The 26306-nt window shown below is 27.7% G+C and overlaps 1 protein-coding gene across 1 annotated transcript in view; it reads right to left on the bottom strand.

Moving 5' to 3' along the window:
- The window catches only part of LOC100214574 (translation initiation factor IF-2, mitochondrial), a 66867-nt gene extending 49686 nt beyond the window's left edge, over window positions 1–17181 (bottom strand). Inside the window, exons 1-6 of the mRNA XM_065805100.1 lie at window positions 16918–17181; window positions 14120–14191; window positions 8231–8272; window positions 8018–8141; window positions 7698–7782; window positions 3720–3847 (exon numbers count right to left, since the gene is read on the bottom strand). Of these exons, the coding sequence (XP_065661172.1) occupies window positions 3720–3847; window positions 7698–7782; window positions 8018–8141; window positions 8231–8272; window positions 14120–14191; window positions 16918–16950 (484 nt within the window). The 5' untranslated portion in view covers window positions 16951–17181. The remainder of the gene's footprint in view (window positions 1–3719; window positions 3848–7697; window positions 7783–8017; window positions 8142–8230; window positions 8273–14119; window positions 14192–16917) is intronic.
- Between the last annotated feature and the right edge of the window lie 9125 nt (window positions 17182–26306).

The raw sequence follows: 26306 nt of genomic DNA, 5'->3' as shown, positions 1-26306 counted from the left end.
TAATGAATTATATGTAAACAACTATATGAAGACAAATATGGAAACAACTATATGTTGTCATATGTTTCCTATTCATCATTATTGCATTTTTTTTACTTTGAACAGCAAAATAATGCTGCTCATCTAAACATCATTAAAAAATTAAAAATTATTTTTTCCTCTCTTTGTCATCATGTAATTGAAAAAACTCATTATTGATATTTCAATATATGCTATGTAAAAATATCTGCTGTACAAATATGTAATAACTTGCATATTTGTACACCATACATCTGGTCATGACTTTTTTTGAATGTAAAAACTAAAAAAAATACAATATGCAGTGAAAATTTTTCTTTATTATGGACTTTCACCACAAAGAAAAATATCTGTTAAAATAATAAACTTTTTCTACATTATCTAAATATTTTTTAAAGCAAAATGCGCAACTTTCTGGATAAAGGCACTTTAAGAATGGCACAGGAAATCTTCTAAAGTTATTTTTTTAATACTTTGTACTGCATTTTCAATTAAACCATCACTCAACTTTTTTAACATAGGAGGTAGAGTCTTGGGAAGTTCCTGCCAATTTATAAGATTATAGTAACTTACTCATCAAAGTTTAGCAGAGGAATTTAGAACTTCCTTACTTCTATTGAATTTGCAACAGGGCATTGCCCTGCAAATTTAATTCTTCTGGCTGCTAATTTTTAAATTTCTTTTCAATCAATTAATCAACGTTGATATCAAGATGTTTTTGGATGATTAAACAATAGATCACTTTTAGAAAAAAATGAGAGAACTGAATTGAGCTTCATAATTGTTTTACCCTCATTTAGTATTGAGGCTCCAAATTTATAAAAAAAACATACTAATGCATAAACTCAAAGAATGTAATCAGTAACTATTACAAGCTCGGTAGACAGAAAACATAGATGGTGGAGTGCTTGCAACATACAAACAAAGGATTCGTTTTGGTATTCTCAACTATCGAGAATGAACCAATTAATCAGGCTCTTTTTTAGCTAGGTTTTCTTTCACCTAACCTAATTCTATTGTCTTGCACTTGTTATAAAGATATTGCCAATCTTTGCTTATACTATTAGTCAAAATCTCATGTAGAGCATTTGGTAAGTTTTCTTGTCTGACATCAATTTTGACAATTGGCAACTTGAGACACTTTGCAAGTTCTTTCCCAATGTTGCCACTAAATGCAGTAGGTCCAGAATGGTGCCATCTAAATGCAATACTGTCTCAATGGAAGTTAATTAAAATGGAACTTACGCACTGACCATTGAACTGGATATCCCAAATGCAGTTCCAGTAATCTTTATTACACAACTGTATTTATGCTATTTCATCAGCGCCAATAGCTAACACATTGTCAAGTTTTTTTTTGTTAAAAATACATATAATAGTATTATTGATGTGTCAATGAAGGAGAAACATGACCAAGAAAAATGGAATGAGGTTCTTCTATTAAAGTGTTTAGAAGATCATTAATGTAGATAAAAAACAAAACAAAACCAAGGATAAAACAATGAGGTACCCAGGAAGCTACTGGAAATGAAAAAGAGTGTTGGTCTTTAAAGATCCTTTTAACAAAGTGGTTAGAAAGAAATGATTTGATAATCTCAAAAACATTCCCAAATACACCATATGAAGCAAGGTTTTTAAGAAGACGACCATGCCAAACTTTATTGAAAGCTTTACATATATCAAGAACCCTTGTCTTGCCACTCCCATCTAATGCATGATAGAATCTTTAAGTTACAACAGTTAGCAAGTCAACCATTAAACTAGAAGATTGAAAACCATATTGATTGTCAGAGAGTAAGATATCAGACTGAAGATGTTTGAAATTTGTTGATTAAAGACTATTTAACCATGCAATGGATGATATAAGTTAAATATCATCCAAACTTATAATATCGCCCAAACTTATAATATTGACCAAACTTATAATATTGTCCAAACTAATAATATTGTCCAAACTTATAATATCATCAAAACTTATACATGTTTACACTCTACAAAGATAAATTTTATAACCAAATTAATAAGTAATTAAATACTGATAAAAGCATAAAAATGCAAAAACATGGTGATTTAAGTGCCCCTGGCACCAAATGTAGACACTAAAAAAATCTAAAAAAAAATTTTCCATCTATTTTACATTATCTAAGAGCAAGAACTTATCATTATTCAAAGTCAAATTTTGTATATGACCTACTTAGTATTGATGAATAGAATATGCCTAACATTAACACACTAAAAACAGTATATAAATAAAATTTTGAAACTTCAAAAAAAAAATCCTCCAATAAAAAGTAAGAAACTTTTGCTAGCATCAGGTATTTAATTACAAATACAAATGTAATATTGATTGGATTGTACGTAATTGTAGGGTGGTGTGTGCCAACAATGATTTTATCAATATTGTAAAACTATTGAATCAAATCAAAAAAAATTTAATTATTTAATTGTTCAAAAAATTGAACTCTAGTTTTATTTTTGTTACACAATTTGCTTTGTGTGAATCCTTTTAAAGTACTTAAATATTTTAAATATTTTAAAATTTATTTAATTTTTTGCTTAACTCCATTTGAAAACATATTTTAAACATTTTTTGTGATTTGGTTGTCTGACTTAAACCATCTCTGTTTAAGTTCACATTAGGTTTGAATAAAGTTTCTTTGTTTTAATATTGGAAAATGTTTATATTAGATGATAAATATCAGAAATATTTTCTGATTATTTTTGAAAAGTAAGTAGGAGTATTTTTGAAGAGTAAGTAAGAGTATTTCTGAAGAGTATTATTCATTGAAATTCAGTCATGTTCAACATTCAAATGATCACAAATATTTTAAAAGTTATATAATCTTTAGTGACTAGAGTGAACTTTTTCATAAAATTACAAGAAGCCATATGATCGCAGAGAAAAAGTTGTGACTTGTGTGAAAAACTAAAACTGTTTTTTACTTTATCTCAATTTATCACAATTTAAGATTTGTGAGAGAAAAAAATTATCAAAACATTTTAAAACAAACTTGCTATAATATAAACTAAAAGTAATAAACCTAATATTCTAATCTCCACCAAGTCTGGCAAGTCCTTTAAAAACAATTAAATAGTTAAATAAAATAAGTCTTTTAAAAATAATTAATGTAGTTAATCAATTTTCTATTTTTTCTTTTTTTATATCAGAGGGAGGAGTTTCTAAACTTTTATATAGGACTTTTACAGGATAAAATTATGTGTGAATGAGACTGTGTATATATATGTATCTTATTATGTGTGAATGAGACCGTAACAGTGCAAAAAATTTGCACAAAATTATGAATTAGCATATTTTTATTGCAAATGTATTCTTAGTTGGAATGTAGATAAAATTAGACATATCACGATCTCGTTAGGTTTTTTTTTTTATATCTACACTTTTACAGCTTTACTTCATAAGTTGTTGTAAGAAATTAGATTTCCAAGATCTTCCAGAAGTTGTATTCATTCTTTTCATATTTAATGTTATTCATGCACAGATTCTTTAAATAATACTATCAAAGTTAAAGTTATGATGATTGGATTATTAAAGTAAATTATGATGATTTGAAATTAACACAAATGCAAAAAAAGCTATTCAAAGCTCACATCTCCAATAAACTAACTTTTAAAAAAACCTCTTTTATTATTTGTTACTTATTTGTTAATGTTGCATTTATTACTTATTAAAACATAATGACCTGAAAAAGCTCCAATAGACTGTGTAATTCCACCTGCCTCACTAGCAGCAATTGATGTTTTTCTCAAAAAATCCAATAATGTTGTTTTACCATGATCTACATGGCCCATTATTGTTACAACTGGAGATCTAAAAAAATATTTTAATAAGTAAAAAAAAACTCATTGAAGGTAAAACTAAACAAATGTTTTAATAAGCCTATAATTAAATTCAAATAATGATATGATAATAAAATTCAGTGAATGAACATTAAATAAATCACCTAAAAGTGATTAACAAAACTGCCAAGGATTTTTTTTTTATTATTATTATTTTTAGTTTTATGTTATTTTTATTTTATAAAAATAACATAATACTTTTTTTTTTATTGCTTGTATCAATTTTATACCAACTTAGTAGCTTTGTGCTGGATTCTTTCAATAGTGTCACAGTCAGATTTTAGAAAGGGACTGGATCTACAAACTCTAGTATAAAATATTAATAAAATAAAATAAAATGAATAAAAGTCTGAATAAAAAGTCTGAATAAAAAGTCTGAATAAAAAGTCTGAATAAAAAGTCTGAATAAGAAGGCTGAATAAAAAGTCTGAATAAAAGTCAAATAAAGCAATCTAAGTAATTTACAATCAAAATGAGCAAAAGATTTCTTGATGCAGCCAACCATTTGATTGCTTTGTTGGAAGCAATAATGACTTGATTTTTCCACTTTAGATTCGTACTGAAATTCAATTCAAGATCACATTCTGTATCAGACTCAGTTAAATGAATACAATTTATATAATATGAAACTTAAGTTCTTATTGGCCATAATGCATAACTACACATTTTGAGATATTAAATAGAAGCCAAGTTTGAGACATTTGGGGGCATTATCTAAATCAGTTTGAAATTTAGTATTACAGCCACATAAAATTTTCATAAGAAAAAGAGGATATTAGAAGATTTAGAGGAAATTTTGCATTTAATTTAGAGGATTTTTTTTTGCAAAACTAAAAAATTTTGAATTATAATAGAGGATTTTTTTTTTACTCTAAAATCCACTATTTTTTGGATAGAGGTCAATAATGTCATTTTTCATGTTAGATGACATGGATTAGCTAAAATTGATCTTTTACAATCCAATGCTCATTTTATACGAGTTAAACAGTTTTGCAGACCAGGAATTATTAACATTGTACTACCATCAAAAAACGAAGAAATAAAAAAGTTAAGATAAAAAAGAAATTTGATCACATTTTTAATTTTTTTTTTGTTAATTTTTAAACAGACTTTAGCGGATTTTAAAGGAGCTGTGGCTACTTGTATTACATAGTAGTATGGATATTTTTGAGAGTATTTTTGTATCATCTGCATATAGTTTAGTGAGATTAAGCAAATTTTTTAGGAAGGTCATTAATATATAAAAGAAATAGAAATGTGGCAATTACAGAACCTTATACCACTGAAAATCATAACCTAGCCAAAAATGATTTTGCCTTGAACAACTCTTTGTCTCCTGTTTCCTAGGATAGCTTCAATTGATTTAAAAATCAGATCATCAAAGCTGTATGTTTTCAGTTTGACTAGAAATCTTTTGTGTGGAACAGTGTCGAAGGCTTAGGCAAAATCTAACAAAACTACATTAACTTGAATACTGATATCAAAGTTTGATAAAATTTAATCAAGGCTTTCTAACAGATTAGTGGTACATGTTTTTATTTGTTTTTAACAAAGCCATGTTGTTGAATTTGCTTTGTAGATTATTCTTATACAGGTAATTTCATTTTAGCTCTAATTATAATTTCCATAGTTTTACATGAGACTAAAGTCAAAGAAACCGGATGGTAGTTGCTTGGCAGAGTCCTATCAAGATTTTTGAACAGTGGTGTTACGCTTGCTGATCTGATTTGAACACGGTTAATGCATATTATCAGGACCAAATGCTTTGTTTTGATTTTTTAGTTTGTTTAATATCATTTCATAACTGATGTCATTTAGATCTAAATCAATAAACTTTGAATGATTCTTATTAAATTCAACTGTGAAATGTAGAAGTTCACCTTCTTCTTCAATTACAAAAACATCTTGTAAACATTTGTTTAGTAAACTTGCTATTTCTCCCAGATCTTGGGTTAGATCAACATTGGCTATTTTTAAGGCTCTGATTGATTCCTTGGCAAAATGATGGCTGTTCAAATATTTATATAGGAGCTTTGGATTCAATCAATTTCATATGCAAGACGAGCTACTTTAATTTCTTTTTTAACTAATTTGCAAATTAGTTAAGTTATTATTATTAGTTAAATTATTCTTTGCTCAAGTTTAATACTCAAGTTTGTACTCTTTACACATAAGTTTGTACTCTTTGCACAGATTAAGATCTTTCCATTTATATGCACAGTTTATGTATCTTTTTCTTGTTTTTAATTAGATTTTTAAGATTGCTTTTGACCCATGGAACAATTGGTTTTTTTATTCTAGATATATCAAGTACTGAAATAAATTGATTGCTGCTGAACTGATAGAGTTTCAAATAGCAGTATCCAATCAACATTTGTAATAAAGTCAAAGATTTTAACTGTGTCAGTTGTTTTGTAATTAAATTTTAAACGTCAGTGAGATAAATCACTAACCTTAATTTTAATGATGAAACTGAAAAAGATGACCAAATGACCTTTATTTATCTAATGACAAATCCTGGATCAATATCACAGATATATTCAATATCACAGATACAGGTTTGTCAAGGTTTGTCAAGATTTGTGTTTCGCAGTTATAGAGTTGAGAGAGGGTTATAACCTCAATAAAGTAGTCTCCTCGTTTGCAGTGGCCTTCTTGGCCTTGGGCAGGTGATTTAACATTAAAAATAAATTTAAAAAAAATAAAAACTTCCCGATTGAGTCATAAAAATTAGATTAAGGATGTTGGTGACAGAAACATTTGAAATTTGAAAAGTTGGCACATTTACATGTTGATACAAATATGTTTTGTCAAGAGTTTCACTAAAGTTATGCTCAATACCATTTTCATTTTTAATCTTTAAGATGTAACCAATTGATCAAACAATTGATGGGAAATTAAAATCTCTGGTAATTAGTAAGCCCTTTTTATCAACATAATCTTCGGTCTTTTTAAAAACCACATCAAAATCACTTCAACAAAATTATGTCAACAAAATTATTTGGTCTGTAAATACAACCAAACAAGTACTTTTCATTTCCAAAATAAACTGTAGCCCAAATTTGTTCAACTTTATTCAAGTTAAAAACAGCGTCTTTAGGCTCTAATAATCTAATAGTTTCATCTGTGGCCATCATTTCTGCCTTTTCTATATAGATTATATCCATTCTTGCAACTGAGATGCTTTCGACTCGCAACTGAGATGCTTTTGAACCATGTTTCACTAACAGATATAACTTGCGGACAGTATGTCTTCATTAAAACCTTATCAATTCATCAAGTTTATTCTCAAACAAGGTGGTACTCAAATACATACATTTCAAAGCGCTTAGTCAATTTAATGTTACTTTAATTTGGAGATTCAGTTGAGCTAGTACTGTTGAGTTTTACTTTGACAATTTGATTTCCATGGACTCCATATCAAATGGGGAAATCTTTTGCAAGTGTACTGTTTTTTTTTCTAAAATCATATTAGGAAATTTAATTCTTAAATCAATTTAAGAAAAAAAAGAAATGAAGCAAACAGTACACTTTGATTTGTAACCTTTCTCTATTAAACTTTTTGCTGCTAGTATAAGAGGTTTTCTAAACAAGAGATTGCTTAGTTCAACTAATATCGGACCATGTTTATTCAAGTCTTTGGCTTTTAGTCTTTTCAAATACACTGGTGAAACATTGAAGAAAATTGTCTATGCAAATTAATCATTAAATACAATAAAAAACCAACAGTTACATTTCATGTGTTTTCATTTATTAAAGATTTTATGATTGCATGATATTACTCTTGTGCATACAAAGCAATAGTAAAATAAAAAATAAACCTTTTTAAACGATGAGTGTCCCCTGCTGCAATAACTTCAAAATGGTATTCATCTGCAATGGCCTCAGCAATTTCAAAATCAAGAACTAAAAAATAAATTGCAAAAATTGCAAAAATTTAATTTAATAACAAAAAAATAAAAAAAATAAAAAATAATTAACAAAAAATAACTATAATTAAACTACTAAATAAATAATTAGATTAATTATATTGAACATAGTTTGCATAACTAGATTGAATTAAACTTCTTTGTTTTTCAATTTAGAAATTCCAAAATTATGTGTTATAATTTATAAAAAACTTTTCAACTTTTTTTTATACCTGTACTGAGACCTTTATTAACAGTATAGCCATAGTCTGTCAACAATTTTATTATAGAAGATGAATCTACTGCAAGTTTATTTGATAACTCAGCTATAGTGATATGATTGGTCAATATAATTTTCTAAACAAAGTCTTAAAAATGTGAATACTTTAGCCATTTTTCTAAACATGAAAAAAAAAAATAATAATAATTTTCAAAAAATTGATTACTGGTTTATTAGCAAGTATTCTACCATATGACAACCATCTTATCTATAAAAAAATAAATATTAAAATAATAAAAATATGTTAAAATGATTTTCTTATCTAACAAAATCATTTTAACCAAAGATTTTTCATTATGAATAAAAGTTCAGCAATAGAAATCTTTTTATTTATAGTGCATAAATATCATTTTTATTTCTTATTATGTGACAGTGGCATTAATATAATTTTAATGATATATATATATGTATATATATATATATATATATATCAACCTTCAGAATCAAGAGAAATGAAAAATGGCATCAGGTTGACAAAAAAAATTTGACACAAAGGGGTTACCATAAAACATAAAAACAAGGTCGGCAATTTTTGCCAACTTCAAAACTTTTCGTGGTCAGTAGTTAGGTTGGCATTGCCGAATGCTGACCCTAATTCTGAGGGCTGATAAAAATATTTAAAATATTTCTGTGCAAGATAATCCAGCAATTAAGCAGTGTATCTTTAAGTTTTTTGCGCTCTCATCTGTAGAGACTGTAGAAAACTTCCAGAATGTTTAGGAAATTTATATTTTAATAAATAACTTTAAGTAAATAAATTTCACTAGTTACTTTAATACTATTTTGAAATACTTCGCTGTTATTACTACTATTGCTATTATAGTTTTTTATTGTTTTTTTATTTTATCCTTAATATTGTTAAAATTTTTAAACTGTGCACGAAATGTTGATGCAAACAATTGAAACAATAAAAAATTGTGGTGGTTCTGTTGTTACTATTATTTGTGACAATAACAAAGTAAATAAAAGTTTTTTGGAATGTTTAATCTACATAATAATTGGTGCACTAATGATAATATTTTTCTTCTGTATGACTTTGTTCATGTAATAAAATCTATTCGCAACAATTGGCTCACAGAAAAATGACAAGAATTCTGTTTTGCTTATGAAGGTATTTCAAGAACTGCAAAATGGTCAGTTCTTAAAAAGCTTTTTCAATTTGAAAAAGATTCTATTATAAAATTGTCTAAACTTAATGAAACTGCAATTTTTCCTAAACAAATTGAACATCAAAATGTGTCAACTTATTTAAGAGTATTTTGTGATGAGACTTTAGCTGCTTTAAAAACTAATCCATCAATGGAAAATGTTGATTATAGAACAGTTTTTTTACCTATTTTTATCAAGTTTTTCAAAATTGTTAATGTTAAAAGACTTTATGAGGATATCTGTACTAGAGATAAATATCGTGAAGTTTTTCATCAAAAAATGATAAGTGAATGAACTTTCTTTTGAATTCGGCTGATATCGTCGAAAAAATGGCACCTGATAAACAAGATCAAAAAATTAAACATTTAACTAAAGATACCTCTCGTGCTTTTTCTCATACGTGTCATGGAATGGTTGAACTTGTAAAACATTTACTAATTACGAGTCATAAGTATGTTTGCCTTGGACATTTTACTAGTGATCCTATTGAGAAAGCATTTGGAAACTTTGACAAGGATCAGGTACCTATTTTATAAATGTTCAGCAAATATTGCAAAAAGTTGACATTAAAAAAACAAAACTTTGCTTGAATATTGGTATCATTGTTAATGATTTAGAATCTTCGTCGAGCCATTTGTTTGACAAATGTAATTGTGTAATGCAAGATGATACTTTGTTCAATGTTTTTCATAATCTTCCAGTTATTGAAAGTGATTTATCTAAAGAAATTAAAATGTATTTGGTTTATATTGCTGGCTATGTCAGTAGAGAAGATCTTCCAGTTGAAGATACATCATTTTGTTTCAACCAATTCGGAGAATGTGTCAGAGAGATTAATCGTGGTGGCTTAAATTTGCCTGGCAATAACATTTGTCATTGGTTATTTTATTCATACATTTTGTTTCACTATCTTTACACTGTTGTCTGTAATTGCCATCTTTATACTCCACGATCTTCAAAGGAACTCAAATTGAAAATTCTGAAGCTAAATGTGAATTATATATTATATATATATATACATATATATATATATATATATATATATATATATATATATATATATATATATATATATATATATATATATATATATATATATATATCAGGCCTTGTTACGAGATTTCGCTGCGTAGCGAAAACGCGTAACGCATTTCTAAGTAACTCAACTCAGCATAAATATTTTGCATCGTTAGAGGTTATATTGTGTCACTCGCGTCTTTTCAAGTACCGCTTTGTAATTAAAGTTATTTTATTAAAGCGTTAAAAATTATACAAACAGTTTGTTTTTTTTCTCACTATAACAAAAGTTACAAATAAAATCTTATTTAAAAAATCATTTTTATTATTTTTTTCAAATATGAACTAAATTTTATTTTGAAAAAATTATTTTTTTCATAAAACGTAAAATAACATTTGTTAATTTTTTTTATAATTTTACAGTTGGTTTTTCGGTTATTTTATTAACTGTTAATAAATTTTTTCTTATTTAATTTGTGAACTCATTTTAATAATGTTTTTAAACAAGAAAGAGTTTTTTTTTGTTGTTTATCAGTTACCGATAACATATTCATGATCATAATTTATTTTCATAAATTAAACGAACGTTATTAAAACTTTACGTTATTGAATTAACAATAAACAAAATATCTTATTAATAAAACATTTACATCAAAATAAATCATGCATTTTTTAAACTATTATAACTAAAAATAAATTTTATATTTAAAAGGAATTTATATATTTAATTCCTTAAGATAAAACTTAAAACACTTAATTTTTTTAAACTAATTTTTAACAGCAGCAACAAAAATTATGAAACAAACTGTTTCTTTAACAAAAAATCTATTAGTTTACAATTGCGGTTAAATACTTACGACTTTATTTCTTCTGAATAAACGTCACGTTAACGACAGTCAAAAGATAATTTAAATATTCTAAAAGATATAAGTTTTTGCGTAGCGCAAAACTGCTGAACGCGTAGGCAAATCGCCTTTTCGCAAGCAAAATGCGAGCTGCGTAACGCTTCTTAACAAGGCCGGATATATATATATATATATATATATATATATATATATATATATATATATATATATATATATATATATATATATATATATATATATATATATATATATTATATATATTGTAGTTTGGTTTTGAAAAAGTTTTATCTTTTTTTCTTAACAATTTAGAGCTTTTATTTAATAAAATTTGACTGGATTACATTTAAACTACGATTTTTTTTATTTCGGAGATTTTATTTATTTATTTTTTACAAGAATCTTTGATTATGATAAATTAAAAATCTAATGAACTAATTTTTTTGTTAAAAACCACCAAAAAGGAATGCTTCCATAAAAAAAAAAAAACTCGCCTACAGTTTTTTTTCAGCCGTATGTTTACTAGACCTGCCACTATAGTAGGCCATGTTCCGAAATTAACTTCATTTTTCCAAGGGTCTGTTCTCCCATCTCTCTCACCCAGTGAAAAAATTGAAACTGTTAGTAATGAAAATGTAAGAAATTAATTATTACTCATTGTATGTTTCCTCAAATTCTAAGCATTTTGAAATGGATACTTATGGCAGCGTTAGTAAATTTACAGGTTCATTCACAAACATAAAATTTATCATTTTGACAGCAGTGATTTCCTGCTCATCAAAATGAATCAAACCCTCAGAATGATAGCTGTTTGAACGATTAAGAGCTTAAAAATCATTCTGGATCGTTTGAGTTTTCTTGCAGATTTTACAATACAGAATCCAAGACAAGGTATTGCTCAGACAGAACATTTTATGGGAAAAAAGCAAATGGCGAAAGGTTTTTGCAAGAATGTCTATTTATTTCCCAACAACTGGTTGTGTGTACTGTTTCGATGCGATGGATTTAATGATTGGAAGAATATTTCTCAAATAGATTAATATGAAAATAGATCTCTTCACAGAGAATGCATACTGACATATATTCAGAGAAAACAAAACTCTGTTGTGTGTGACACGCTTCCACTTCAATTCCAAATGGAGCAAAATTACTGGAAAGAACTATTCAAATGTCTTATACCAGTTTAAAACGTTATCTGAACAAGGATTACCTTTTCAGGGAACAAACAAGAATTTTAGTGTTCCAGATAGTGGGAATTATTTGAGTTTGCTAGAACTTGTGGCTCAGTTTGAACCATTTTTGAAAAATCACATTCCATCATATGTGGATAAAGGTAAAAGAAATCCATCTTATCTATCAAAAACAATATGAGAGGAGTTGATTAATATAATGGGAGAAAAAGTGTGACTTCACGTTATACAAGAGATTTTAGTTGCCTGCTATTATAGCGTTTCAACTCCAGACATTGCTCACATTGACCAACTGAGTATAGTTTTTTTAAAAATTCACGTCAGTGCGGTAATTGCAGAACAGTCTTTAAAATTTTTAGGTAAGACTTGTCACTTAGATTTTAAATATTGTCGGAATATGTTGGAAGTATAGAGAGGGAGTATACAAATATGTCGGAAGTATACCATGTGCTACGCATTTGTTGAACTTAGTTGGATAAACTTCTGTAAACGCTGCTTGTTTGCAGTTAACTTTTTTTCTATCGTGCAACTATTGTATACGTACTTTGGAACCAAAAAAGTAATCAAATTATTATCAAAAATGCAATGGGAGGCTCATGCAAATCCCACTGAAGTAGTTCTCAATTCTTTTAAAGCAATTTTGAGAGCATTGAATAAGATTGCTGAAGATCCCTGTAAAAAAAGTGAAACCAGGCACGATGTTGAATGTATTGCAAATAAAATGGGAACTTTTAAATTTGTCTTCATATTGTGGAGCAATATTGTATTTAGTTTTCAATTGACAAGCAAAGCTCTTCTGTCAAAACAAATTGATCTCAAAACTTGCCCTTTGATGTTCTCATAGTTAGAAAGTATGTTAGACAAAATGAGAGACAATTTTGATGAATTTGAAAACACAGCAAAACCAATTTTGCCAAGTATTACTTATGCAAATGTTACAACACAAATTTGGTTAAAAAGAAGAACTTCTAAATAACTTCATGCCCTGTACATGATATTACCTGCTTGAGATAATTTTTGTATCAACAGGTTTATTGTAATTATTGATAGGCTTAAGAGAAAGATAATTTCATATTAGCATTAAGTTAATCAGGTTTTTGATTTTTTGATTTTTTTTTTTTTTGAATTTTTGACAAAAAGGTTGAAATGAAGTGTCCTTGAATAAATGATTGCCAATTGTCTAATATATGTAAAAAGGCACTATAATGTTCTTACCTTGTGCCACAAACAATCTTCTAGATAAAGAGCAAAAGCTCATTTTTTCCTTGAGAGAATGGATAACAAGAATGGCCATACAATCAATATATTCTTTGCTTTTGCTGCTAATATCTAAAAGTAACTTTTCATTCGGAAGAAGTAGTAATGCATAATTAGTAAATGCCAAGATTAAAGCTTCTTGAGCAACTTCTACTACTTTCCATGTTGCCATACAAACGCATTTTGTAGTGCTTCAATAAAAAGCAACACCTTTTAACTTCAAATCAAGTGCTTATGCCACTTCATCAATAAACATGAAACCTTGATCTGTTAGACAAACTTGATCCAGTGCAGTTTATTTATAAATACCAGTTTCTTTAATTTTGTTACAGATGATGGCAATAATGGGAAAATAATCCATCCAAATGGATGATCAAAATGATGGGGTGTCAAAATTATCAAAATTTGATAGAGAAATAGAAGGATGAGTTTTTTGTAGATGAATTGAGACACAGACAACTGTTGCATTGAGTTAATAAAAACTTGGTTAAAAATTTACTTTTGCACAAAAAAAAATGTAGCAAATATCTTGCTTACCTTTTAAATTAAAATTTAAGGTTTATAAAGATATACAAATACCTGATTTTCTCTTTTTCTTTTTATAATACAGTAACAAGTTTTTTTCAAACAAAATAAATTTGAGCGAATGGTCTAAAAAAAAATTTCTAAGTTAAATAAAATTTAATAAATCTTAACAAAGAAAAATAAATATACATTTAGATGAGGTCATTTATTGACTAACTCTTGGATAATCTAATTAATAAAGAAAAACATTAACATAATCATAAAACTTATTTGCCTGCAAAAATAAAAAATTTAGGCATTGAACTTACACTGTATTACCTTCAAAACTCATTTTCAAATTTACCTTCTTTTCATTTTTAAAATTCATGCAAAAAATATTCAATGACAAAAAAACAATCAGAAAAAAAGAAATTCATTTGTTTGTTTTTTAACTTTTGAAAATAAATTTTTAATATTTATTACATAAAAATTCTCGCTCATGTGTTTTTGCCACATTTTAAAAATCATCAAAACATTTTTTTTTTAATTTTGTTTTTTACAACTGATAATTATTATTTTTATTGTTTGTTTCTTTTTACTACTCTGAATTTACATACATTGCTCATTTTTTAGATTTATATATATAATATTAACCAAAAAAAGAAATTTATTTTAAAAAATCCATGCAAATTACCATAAATATTATAATTATTTTTTAACCTATTAATAAAGTTAAATAAAAATTACTAAGACATTTTAAGTGATTTGTTCTGTAAAAAGGTGATTAACTAAGCAGCCTTATAAAGATCATTTTAAAAGTATTTTAAAAATTTATGTTTATTTTTTAACAAGGTTGTGACAGCTAAACTTATACAAGTTAAAATTTAAATTAATAAGTATTTAATGACTAAAAATATCCATAAAAAAATCTTAATTTAGTTTTCTATGTTTTAACATGTGCTCTATAAAAATAGTAAACATTCCATTCTATTATTTTGTGAATTAGCATTTAACTTTAAAACTTTCCATTAATTGCTTGTGTACAAAACAAAAACTTGCTTTCTAATTTAAACTGGGTGACATATTTTACAAGTAAATATTTACAAATACATAAAGCCAGAGAGACTAATCTTAAAAACTAGCAATTATTAAAAGATTGTTTAATTGTTTTCAGAATAAATTTGAAAAACTCATTTTATCATTTAAAGTTTATTTAAAGGCATTAAAAATAAAAACTACATTTAAGTCATATTAAAATGGCTTTTGATTCTGTAAATGAAAACTCGAAACGGACATTACTTAATCTTTTTTATTGTTTTTTTAGTCTGGACATTTTATATATACAAGGCTAATGTTAAAGAAATTTACCTAGAGTATTTTTTGGGCACTCATAAAATCTAAATGAATTGCCAACAAGTAAATTATACAAACTCTTAACAATTTACTATCTGTTGTACAGAATACTTTTATTAATGCATAAAGTAGTATCTAGCAGAATGGATATAACTTGTCAAACCAAAAATTGAGAATACTTGTGACAAACATTTAATGACTGTCTGAGATAAAATATCAGGGCAGGGGACTGCCAAGGGAAACAATGATATTTTTCAATTGAGACTTAAAAATACTTGCTATTAGTTTCCAAAGGAAGAGGTGCTTTAAAAATTGAAATTTTGTCTTTATCAAATTGGATTTTAACGATTTGTGGCATTCGCAACATAATTTACATTGCTTTATTACCAGTTCATCATCACTTCACCAAGTGAGAAAGATAAATTACCATTTTAAATATTTTTATATAAGCATAAATATTAGTGCAGGATGACAGAGTGGTTGATGAAGCTGACTGAAGTTGTTGGTGTTTATTATGGAGCAATGTATTATAGAAGAGGTATCAGTTGGAATATTTATTTTTCCTTCTCTGTAAACATAATAGTAACAATAGTAAAAGTCATAATTGTAACACAATAATTTAATTGCAGACACTTGTTTTATTATTTTGTTAAAAGTTTAAGGGCTTGTAGATACTTGTCTAAGCTTTTTTCTTGCTGTTTTTTACATGTTGCCAAAAGATCTCAGGCATAAACTTTACTTGATGACTTAATGTAAACAGATTGTTATGGCTGATTGATAATTTGGATGTTCACACATTTGGATGTTATCTCATAAATGTCAGGCAACACAAAACTTGTCAAGACTTTTAGCTTGCTAAGGTCTTGGAGGAGTTTATTAAGATAATACTTAAATGTTTGAATAATTTTGTAGCAGAAGACAAATTAGGTAATGCTTAAAAGTAAGAGAGTTTTTAGGCTTAGGGCTCAATCTTTTTAGTTTGAGTTAACAACGATAAGAAAATTGAAACACTTGTACTGAGAATGATAATAAATCTTATAAGTTTTTACTAATCTAAAAGAAACAAGGTAATTAAATCACAACATGTGTGTCTCTTTGTATTACATCTATCCATATGAGTATCGGTATTTTATGTATCTACTCACTTTCTTATAATAAAGGTTCGAAAGATATTAAAAACTATCATCTTACATGCAGATTACTTTTAAGAATTTGGTGACCCTAACTCATAAAACTTTTCGACAGACGTGTATTTCAGGCAAACCCCTTTTATAAAATTTTAGTAAAACTGCTTTCAATTATTTTACTGTTTAATGATTGTTAAAACTAATGTACATATTATTTTTTAACTTTTCTGACTAAGATTTTCTGCCTATGTTTATCCACAAACTGTGGTAAAAATTTTGGATTTGGCACAAAAAGTTTTTTTCTGTCTATTATGCTACAATTTATATTTTTTTGAAAATTATTATAAATATAGCCTGATAGATTCACATTGTTGATTTTTTAACCAATCTTACCGCAAAATTTAAGAAAGAGGCAAGCTTCCACATTTTAATGTACTAAACCAACAAAATATCATTTCGATACTTTTTGATTTATTGATTCAATGTAAAACTTTTCAAAAGGTACAATATAGTAAACATATATAGTAGCACTCTTTAGCTCACTATGGTGTAAATTTTGTTAATAATAAGTGTTTAACACGAGGTTTATTCAATGTTGTTTTTAAGAGATGATTTGAATATCCCGTTATTTTAATACCCAGTTTACTTAATGTTCCCGAATACAATTATTTACCATTACTATTGATTTACCAACTGCGTAAGGGTAGAAAAGAAATGAACATTTTTTTATCTCTATTCTTACTTTTTTCCTTAATCATACAGGTTAACTAAAAAACTAATGACAGATTAAGAGTTTTGAGTGTTAAAGCTAAGTTAAGTAAAATAAGGACTTGATAAAAAAATAGTTAATAATAACTTAATTGTAAAAACTTTTTTTTAACTTAATTTAAAAAAATTAACTTATTAAAATTAACCCTAAATTCAATGCATACCACCCTATTGAGAAGTGGCTACTTTTCCGCTTTCGATAGGGTGATAGCCATTGAATTTACGGAATCAAATCTTCAACTTAACAGCAGCAAGAAAGGACAAGAAAGGAGAACGAGTCAAATGAGGACATTGTAGAGTTTAAGTAATTAAATAATAGAAGTAATTAAGAGCTACTCAAGTAGTTGTTTGATGCCATCGAATTGAGCAAAGACGATATTGTACACATCCACCGATACAAAAGGAGATAGAGTAGTCGTCAAAATTGTGATCAAAACACAACAGATCGGGATCACGGCTAGGACCATCCAAGCTGTACTTAAATCTGCAATTGCCTAGCGTGAGGTATTGAAGAAGGGTAACTATCACGAATTCACACGAGTCTACACACGCGAAAACTGAACTTGTAAAAGCTAAGCTGGATCTGCCCTTTCGCTGGATTATCCACAGACGTTCTGGATCTAAGCGATGGATTGATGTTGAACAATCCAGTAACAACAAGATGTGTGTGTGTAAAACTTAGACCATACAAACTCATAATCCTCTATCCTTTGCATCAACAGTAAAACCAACATCAAACAACTCAATTTTTGGGCGACGTCTGCGCTCACTGAATGGTGCGAAACAAAATGAACTAATGGCAAGAATAGATAGGAAGGAACCAGCAGGCAAACCGCACTCTTCTTTCCAAAGTTGTGGTTCACCGACGCACCAAACATTCTACTACCAGGCTATGAATTACACAAAACAAAACTGAGAAAGCGGGAAGGAGGTGTGGCAATATATAAAAAGGTTGATATATCAGTAGCTCAGACAAATATAAAGCAATTGAACTAATCGGAGCTAGAGAAAGTATGATGAGTTATAAAGTTAGGCAAAAAGTCAATTCTCCTGGATTGTATTTATCTTCCAAACAGCAACGACAAAGAAATGCTTAAAAAATTAATTAAGACAATTTCTACAGTGAAGCAAATTATCTCAAAACTGGAATGTTCATTCGTTTTATGGATGCAAAAGAGTCAACAAGGTAGTGAAAGCACAACCGTCAGCTACAAAAGTTAGATTGAAGTATGTTTCAACTACGACCCAAAAAAATTTCTTAACCAAGTTAAGAATAAATAAAAGGAAAAGGAAACTGTAAACTTATTTTAAAATGACGCTGGAAAAATAACAACAAATAAGCAAGAAATTTTGCATTTACTCAATAACTACTTTCTGTCTATATTTGTCGCTAAACCTCTAGATCAAATGCCAAATTTTAGAAACCAAAAACAAATGAATTCCAACTTAATTGAAGCTTCAATCCCTCAAGCAAGTAAAAAAAGTACAACTTCGCCGCTGTGATCGTCGTACCGTAAACAACAATCTATTGCAAGTCTCTCTCCGAAAGCAAAGTACCTTACTTATGGAAAGGGCCAAATATAACATCAATCTTCAAGACCAGTAGCAGAAGAAAGTGATCAAACTACAAATCAGTGTAACTAACATCAGCACCGAGCAAAATAATGGATAATCTCATTCACGAGGGAATCGTAAAACACTACAACAACAACAGTCTATTCTTAAAAGCTTAGCTCGGTTTCCTACCTAAATGGGGCTGTGATTCTTATCTGCTAGAAGTGCGTGATATTCTAAAAATAATTAACTTCTGAATAAACAATGAATAAAAAGAATAAAAAGTGTCTTAACTTGCACCTTAAAAATTATCAATATTATCATTTTGAGCAGCCGTGGCGCAGTGGTTAGAGTTCTGGCTCAGAACCCAGAGTTCCGAGGTTCGATGCCAGCTCTAGCCAAATAAGTGACATTGGTACGGAAGGAGGCGTGAACTTCTTGTTAAATGCTCTCCCGCGGTGCTCTGTGATAAGACCGTAAGGTCTTATCACAGAGCACCGCGATTATTCTCGAGAGACAGCAATTATAAGGAAGAAATTGTTTATTTAGGCAAAATAAAGAAGAGATAAGGGAGAAAATGTCGGATTAAGGTACGATATAATTGTTAAACTAAAAAACGTATCTACAAAGAAAGATATAGTTAAGTAAAAAAATTAATTTTTATTATCATAAAAGAGATATAGAAATTTAATAACAAAAATGACTGATAAAATAACTATAATAAAAACTTTTGAGATTTTTGATAAGAAAAATACTTTACTTTTGAATAAAAATAATGATCCTGATATAAATCTTTTTTGATTTTTTTTTACTGTAATGTTAAGGAAGTTTCTTGTTATATAGGCTCAACGCAACCATCATTTACGTCATTAACTTTAAATATTAGAAGTCTGAAAAAAAATTTTAAAAATTTTAAGTCTATGTTACATAACATAAACTGTGAATTTAAGGTAATATGCCTTATAGAAACTTGGTGTCAAGATGAAGATTCCAATAATTCGAATCTTCAATTGACAGGGTACAAATCAATTCATCAAACCAGAGGTAAAGGTATGGGTGGCGGTATATTTTTTTTATCCACAATACACTGCAATTTAAAAAAGCAGAAAATCTTAGCCATTGTAGTGAAGAATGTGAGTCATTAACCTTAGAACTGATTAATAATAAGAAAAAAGTAAAAAACGTTTTTTTAACTGCATTATATAGACCACCTAGTGGTAATATAAAATTGTTCGAAAAATATTTAGAACAGTATTTAGAAACGATAAGAAATAAACAACTATACTTAATGGGGGACTTCAACATAAACCTTTTAGACATAAAAACTGATAATAAAATTAAACGCTTTATAAATATTCTTTATCAACATGGTATATTACCATTAATTAACAAGCTAACTCGTGTTACTCATCAAACTAAAACACTCATAGACAATATCTTTACTAATAGTTTTTCAAAATATAACACTCAAAGTGGGATCATAAAAACCGATGTAAGTGATCATTTTCCAATCTTTTTTACTTCTAATTTAATATACAAAGAAAAATCTGATGGGATACCAAACAAAATATTATATATAAAAAAAGGGAAATGAATAAAAATAGCATAAAATTTTTCGCGGTTTATGTAAAATTTATCGCTAATAAACTGGCAACAACTTGTTAACTACAAAGACGCAAATAAAGCTTATGAACATTTTATCTGTGAGTTCAGTAATGCTTATGAAAAAGCATTTCCGAAACAAGAAAAAAGAGTCAAGCTCAAAAATTTACAAAGTCCATGGATTTCACAAGGCTCATCAAATCTTCCAAAAAAAAAAAAAAACTCGACGAAAAATATTTAAAAAAAAACAACCTGCAAAAATGAAAAAAAATATAAAACTTATAAAAACATTTTTTTACAAAATAATATTGGTAATAATAAGAAAACATGGGATGTTATAAAAGAAGTAATAGGAAAGGAAAAGATTGATCCAGGTAATATCCTGCCAAACCATTTAAATATCGATAACAAAAACATTGTTATTAATGATCAAAAAAAGGTTGCTGAAAGTTTTAACAATTATTTCACAAACTTCGGAACCACACTAGCTAATAAAATAACTCAAAGTAAAAAAATATTTAAATCGTATTTAAAAGAAGTGGATTTTGTAATGAACGAGTTTGACTTATCTTCTGATGAGCTTCGAAACGCATTTAAAACAATGCAATCAAAAAAGAGTTCGAGCCTTGATGATATCAGCTCTCATGTGGTTTAAGAAGTTTATGATGTTATTAAATATCCCCTATTGTATATCTTTAATCTCTCACTAAAAAGTGGAGTTTTTCTTGAACACTTAAAATTAGCACGCGTAGTTCCGATATATAAAAGCGGAGATAACTCTACTTTATCAAACTATAGGCATATCTCCATACTTTCATGCTTCTCGAAAGTACGCATTATGTACAACAGACTTTTTTCATACCTCCAAAATCACAATACGCATTTTAATAACCAATACGGATTTAAAAAAGACTATTCAACTGAACATGCAGTCATAAAGCTAGTTAACGAAATTTTGAAATGGTTTGACAAAAATCAATATACAGTTGGAGTATTTATCGATCTGTCAAAGGCGTTCGATAAAGTGGATCACAAGATCCTTCTACACAAACTTAGTAATTATGGTATAAAAAATAAAAATCTAAAATGGTTTAGATGCTATCTAAACAATCGTAAACAAGCTTTGTATTACAATAAAACTTACACTTCCCTTCAAACCATTACTTGTGGCGTTTCCCAGGGATCTATTCTAGGTCCTTTGCTTTTTCTTGTCTATATTAACGACATATTTTTATCATCTCGTATACTGAATTTTATTCTTTTTGCAGATGACACTCAAGCTTTCTACTCCCACTCAAATATTAAAACTATTTTTAACATAGTAAATCAGGAGCTTGAAGAGCTAAGCGATTGGTTGTAAGCTAACAAACTTTCCTTGAACATTGAAAAAAGAAAATATGTTCTTTTCACAAAACCATCAAAGTCAGACACTACCATTAAAACTTCCAGATATTTTAGTTGACAAAACAAAATTAAAAAGAGCATTTTCTGTGAAGTTTCTAGGAGTCATTTTAGATGAACGTATTAGCTGGAAAGAGCATATCAATTTGTTAGAAAATAAAATATCTAAAAGCATTGGGATTATGCATAAAACTAAGTATATTTTAAATAAAGTATGTCTTAAAAATTTATACTTTGCATTTGTTCATAGCTACATTAGCTACTGCAATGTTGCCTGGGCAAGTACTTACCAATCAAAACTAGCCTTAGTCTATAAAAAACAAAAGCAAGCATGCCGCATATTCACAAATGGATATGTTAGTGCAAAACAAATAATGAAAGAACGGAGAGTTCCTAATATTTATGAACAAAACATCTATAGCATCCTTCAGTTTATGTTCAAAGTAAAAAATAATTTGGTCCCAAAAATGTTCCATAATTACTTCCAACTTATTGATCATAAATACGAAACAAAACATTCTAAGCAGAGCTACTATATTCCAAAAATGTCTTTGAGTCAATCCCAATTCTCAATATCTAGAAGAGGACCACAATTATGGAACTCATTTCTCACAAATAAGATTAAAACGATAAACTCTTTTCAACATTTTAAATGCGTTGTTAAACAACAGTTACTTGACCTCAACATTACTGAAACAATCTCTTATTTTTAAAAAAACTTTCACACGTCTTGAAATTTTTTTTTTTTTCCACTTACACAATAGCTGGAAATGATTATGGTTATATTTATAAAAATGCATTTAGTTGTATTTATACTTATAAAGATACATTTACTTGGCTATTTTACTTATACGAATTCTTATATTAATATAGGGGAGACCGGGGCTAGTTGGCCGCAGGGGTAAGTTGACGAACTGCGTTTATCTTTAGAGCCTTTCATCAGAAAGTGACAAAAATTACTCAGAAACTTCCTTATTGACCATTTCATCATTCACTGTAGTATTATCAGGATTCGCGCATGCGAGATATTGAGATTTATGCGTTTTTTGGACGAAAACGTAACTTTTAGAACATCGCTTCCTTTTTACATTACAAAGAAAATACTTAGTCGTATGAAAAAAAAATTATTGTAAAAGTTCCAGTCACAATTGGTTTACTATATCCAGTCAGACTTTTTTTTCAAAGCTGCCGTTTTTCAGGATCTATAGACTGTTTATTAAAAAAAAAAGCTTTCGGGGTAAGTTGACAAATTTTTCACGGGGTAAGTTGGCTCATAGCATTTACTATGGAAAAAAATATTTATTTTTATAAAATTATTATTTTTTTTTTTTAATTTTTAACAATATTGAAAACATTTATTCTTACAAAAAAATTAAAAAAAAAATTTTTTTTAGTTTAGTTTTTTTAGGACAGATAAAAGGTGGGTTACTGTTTGGCTTTTATACGGACTAATATTTGGTACCAGCTAAAAGTAATAATAAATATTGGGATAAAATTGTTGCAAAAATTATTTTAAAAAAATTTCTATTAATGTTGCACTTAATAGTGCATTTTTATAGTTTGCGCCAACTTACCCCGCGGTGGGGTAAGTTGGCGCAAATTTTTTTTTTTTTTGAGCGCCCGGAAAGACCCCAAGAATTTTTAATTGTAAATGAATGCGAATTTTATAAGATACCCTAATCCATACTCTTTAAGACTACACTTTAATATTTTAAAAAAAATGTACTGTTAGGGCTACAGAGCTCATAGAGTAAAAACCGAGCCAACTAGCCCCGGTCTCCCCTATATTAAAATATATCTTATAATTTGTGTTTATTTTATATTTAATTGATATTGATTGTAAAACATAATTGAAATTAACGGGGCAATATGATAAGACCATCGTCTTGTGCTTGCTCCAGTCAATTTGTTACGTTAACAGTTTTGTAAAAAAAAAATTTTATATTGACGAAAAAGATTATATAATAAATAATAATAGCGGCACTCCATTGCAGCAGCAGGCTATAAGATTGTTGATTTAAATACTGATACCCTGTTCTGTCAAATCATTTTTGAGATTAATGAATAATTTTTTATTTTTTTTAAATAAAGTTCGAAATAAATATCTTTTTTTTATAAAGAAGTTTAATTTCGAGGTATGCTTTCCTCGATTCTAGATCCGTTACTGTGACATAATCTATTAATGTTTTAATTTAAGCAACAAGATTTGCTAAAGTATAAAATCAAAAATTTGCTCACCCAATCAGCGTAAAAAGACAAATCTCTCCCGAAAGAAAATAAATTTTTACATTTCAAAAATCCCGAAATAGACATCCAACATTTGTTTATTTTTTTAAAACACAGCTCTTAATAAAAAACATCTTCTAGAAGTAATATTAAAGTTGTAAAAAAAAAACATCTTCTAGAAGTAATATTAAAGTTGTAAAAAAAAACATCTTCTTGAAGTAATATTAAAGTTGTAAAAAAAAACATCTTCAAGAAGTAATATTAAAGTTGTAATAAAAAACATCTTCTAGAAGTAATATTAAAGTTGTAAAAAAAAACATCATCTAGAAGTAACATTAAAGTTGTAAAAAAAACATCTTCTAGAAGTAATATTTTTTTTTTTTTTTTTTAATTTATTTATTTCGCCGTTTAATAACTTTTACAATTTACAAGGTTTATAAATAAAAAAATAACTGGCGGGACAAGTAAAAGACATTATTTTGTCTTATCACCGAGCCCTAATCGTACGTATTTACAATAGCTTGATAATATATTTATACTTAACAAACTATTTATTAAAAATTATAAATGTAAAAATATATAACAATTAGTTTAAGAAATACTTCAAGAAAAATATTCATGTTAAGAGTAATAATCAAGTAAACAAGAAAAACTGAAAGAAAAGAGAAACAAAAAATAAATTAATTAATTAAAGAGCACGTATTTTCAAGAGCCACACTATATACGTATATTATACAAAGTATTTGTTGAAGAATATGAAAATAAAATTTATAACAATTTGTAATAAGTAATATTTAGATAAAGAACAAAAAATTCAAAATAAAAGAGTACTTAATTAAAAAAAACCGTTTTATGTATGTATATTTTTAACCAATTTAATTAAAAGTAAAATAAATAACAACTCATTAATAATTAAGTAAAATGTTGAAAAACTAAGATTTCACCAATAACTTTTAAGATTAGAGGAAACACCATAACTCAAATAATGAAAAAACTAACAAACAAAAAATTGATAAATTGATAAATTCTGATACATGTTTTATATAATTTAATTTTAGTTTAAAAGAGGCATTTAAAATCGGATATATTAAAATCCATAAGTAATAACACCTGTTTCGATTCTTTTTTAAACTGATGTATACTAACTTTTTCCGTATTTGCAATATTAGGAAACTTTTTCCACAAATAGGGTCCACGATATTGAATTGAATATGTAATTTGTTTTGAATTATATTTTAAAATATTAAAGTTATAATAAAAAACATCTTCTAGAAGGAATATTAAAGTTGTAAAAAAAAACATCTTCAAGAAGTAATATTAAAGTTGTAAAAAGGTTCTTAAGACCAAAAAAATTACAAGTTTAATTTTTACAAGATAAAAGAGCAAATAAAAAAAAAACAAAAAAAACAAAACAAAAATATCTTAATTCAAAAGTTTGCCTGAAAATGTTTCTCTGCTCTTTCATATGCCAACATTCTATTAAGGATTTCATAGCTCTCTCTACTACAACGGGAAATCTGCTGGAATCATCTACAAAAGAGTGTTTGACTGTGAGATAATAATATCATAAGCTGCTTTGTTGTCTAAAAGACGAATAAATAATTTCACGGGCATGCGCTAAGAAGCTTAATTGTCTTGTGCGTCAGCAAATTAACGCAATAATTCCTTTCTCCTTCTTTCTTTTTAGCTTTATTGTCGTGGCTATACCTAATTTGTGGGCATTTGACTCAAGGAGATGTTGCCCCTTATTTTAGAGCTTTTAAATCACAAGTGCTGAAAGTTTTAGTTGGCCAGCCAGATCTCAGCCAGATACGCTAGGTAGGTTTCAGTTTGAAACGTACCTAGCGTGCTTTGAATTTTAGGTCATTAAATTCAAAGTTTTTACCTATCCAAGTAGATAATGTCCATGAAGCACTGACAATATCTTCCTGCTTAGTCCATTTTTTAAATTGTTAAACACTTTCAACTAGTATTAGATATTCCATAGTCTCTTATTTCTTCAATAACGTAACTCATCTTTGCATCATACTTAAAATTTTCAAGGTTTGTATCAAAAAGAGCAATAATGAAAATCGAATGAGCCGTCCTGTAAAAAAAAATGATATATAACTGTTACACAAAGATGCATAGAATACTTTTGTTAGGTTTAAGTAACTTAAAGGCATAACGTTTAGGGTTTCTGTCAGCTGTTTAACATTAACAGTAAAACAGCTGTTTTTTAGCCAAAAACT

This window comes from Hydra vulgaris, chromosome 09 (genome assembly GCF_038396675.1).
Source record: "Hydra vulgaris chromosome 09, alternate assembly HydraT2T_AEP".
Lineage (NCBI taxonomy): Eukaryota > Metazoa > Cnidaria > Hydrozoa > Anthoathecata > Hydridae > Hydra > Hydra vulgaris.
The sequence above is the reverse complement of the archived record's forward strand: the minus strand, read 5'-3'. Positions and strand labels throughout refer to the sequence as shown.